This window comes from Eimeria necatrix, genomic scaffold (assembly GCF_000499385.1).
Source record: "Eimeria necatrix Houghton genomic scaffold, Enh_scaff1632, whole genome shotgun sequence".
Lineage (NCBI taxonomy): Eukaryota > Apicomplexa > Conoidasida > Eucoccidiorida > Eimeriidae > Eimeria > Eimeria necatrix.
This window is the reverse complement of record NW_013655007.1, coordinates 1,284-3,164: the sequence shown is the minus strand read 5'-3', so window position 1 is coordinate 3,164 and position 1,881 is coordinate 1,284. Positions and strand designations below refer to the sequence as shown.

Sequence of the window (1,881 nt, the reverse complement as noted above, 5' to 3'; positions counted from 1 at the left end):
CAGCACTGGACAGAAGGCCCAAAGCAGCAGCAGCAGCAGCAACTGCAGCAGCAGCAGCAGCAGCAGCAGCAGCAGGGGGAGCTGCGGAGCCGGCAGCAGCAGCAGCGGCGGGAGCAGCAGAGCCCGCAGCAGCAGCAGCGGCAGAAAACGCAGCAGCAGCAGCAGCAGCAGCAGGAAACGCAGCAGCAGCAGCAACAGGAAACGCAGCAGCAGCAGCAGAAAACGCAGCAGCAGCAGCAGCGGAAGACGCAGCAGCAGCAGCAGCAGCAGAGCCAAGCAGGAAGAGACAGAGAGAGCAGGAGGAGAGCGATCATACAGAGACAGCAGCAGCTGCTGCTGCTGCTGCTGCACCTGCTGCTGCTGCTGCTGCTGCTGCTGCACCTGCTGCTGCTGCTGCAGCAACAACCAAAAAGCCGCGAGTTGTGATAAGTGCAATTCAGGAAGAAGAAGAGGAAAGAGACATTTAGAGAAATAAATAAATTAAATTTGAAAATAAATAAATAAATAAAAGTAAATAAATAAATATTTAAAAAAATAAATATTTAAATAAATAAATATTTAAATAAATAAATAAATAAATAAATTAGATTTATAAATTCCAGCTTCAACTGAGGTGCAGCTCCTCTTGGCTCCTTTTATTTTCGTTTTTTTGTTTGTCTTCACTCCTCTACAATTTAGGGTTTAGGGTTTAGGGTTTAGGGTTTAGGGTTTAGGGTTTGCGTGCAGGGGCCGACTTGGAGGCAAAAACCGCGCGGGGCGAAAGTGTTTTGGACTTTGTGGAACCTGAAGTGGCGCAGCTGCTGCAGGCAGCAGCAGCAGCAGCACTGGACAGAAGGCCCAAAGCAGCAGCAGCAGCAGCAACTGCAGCAGCAGCAGCAGCAGCAGCAGCTGCAGCTGCAGCAGGGGGAGCTGCGGAGCCGGCAGCAGCAGCAGCGGCGGGAGCAGCAGAGCCCGCAGCAGCAGCAGCGGCAGAAAACGCAGCAGCAGCAGCAGCAGGAAGCGCAGCAGCAGCAGCAGAAAACGCAGCAGCAGCAGCAGCAGCAGCAGCGGAAGACGCAGCAGCAGCAGCAGCAGCAGAGCAAAGCAGGAAGAGACAGAGAGAGCAGGAGAACAGAGATCATGCAGAGACAGCAGCAGCAGCAGCTGCTGCTGCTGCAACTGCTGCTGCTGCTGCTGCACCTGCTGCTGCTGCTGCTGCACCTGCTGCTGCTGCTGCAGCAACAGCCAAAAAGCCGCGAGTTGTGATAAGTGCAATTCAGGAAGAAGAAGAGGAAAGAGACATTTAGAGAAATAAATAAATTAAATTTGAAAATAAATAAATAAATAAAAATAAATAAATAAAAATAAATAAATAAATAAATATTTAAATAAATAAATATTTAAATAAATAAATAAATAAATAAATTAGATTTATAAATTCCAGCTTCAACTGAGGTCCAGCTCCTCTTGGCTCCTTTTGTTTTCGTTTTTTTGTTTGTCTTCACTCCGCTACAATTTAGGGTTTAGGGTTTAGGGTTTAGGGTTTAGGGTTTAGGGTTTAGGGTTTAGGGTTTGCAGACATAATTTTCGTTGGTCATCTGTCGGCAGCGCTGCTGCTGCTGCGTGGAGGTTTAGGGTTTGGGAAACCCTAAACCCTCTCTAGGGTTTGAAGAAACCCTAAACACTTTTTAGGGTTTAGGGAAACCCCAAACCCTAAGTAGGGTTTGGGGTGGAGGCTCCGTGACACTGAACCCCCAAACCCTAAACCCTACTTTGCTGGGTGGCCCGTAAACCCCTTGTTTGTATATTTAGGGTTTAGGGTTTAGGGTTTAGGGTTTGCGAACTAGGGTTTAGGGTTTAGAAGTTGGGTTTAGGGTTTAGGATTCAGGTTTCAGACTGGTG

At 48.2% G+C, this 1,881-nt stretch overlaps 1 protein-coding gene across 1 annotated transcript in view; it reads left to right on the top strand.

Annotated features, from left to right (window-relative positions):
• The window catches only part of ENH_00019010 (hypothetical protein), a gene marked incomplete at both ends in the record, with an annotated part of 2,539 nt that extends 1,253 nt beyond the window's left edge, over positions 1–1,286 (top strand). Inside the window, 2 exons of the mRNA XM_013584496.1 lie at positions 14–429; positions 727–1,286. Coding sequence (XP_013439950.1) covers positions 14–429; positions 727–1,286 — 976 coding nt within the window. The remainder of the gene's footprint in view (positions 1–13; positions 430–726) is intronic.
• Between the last annotated feature and the right edge of the window lie 595 nt (positions 1,287–1,881).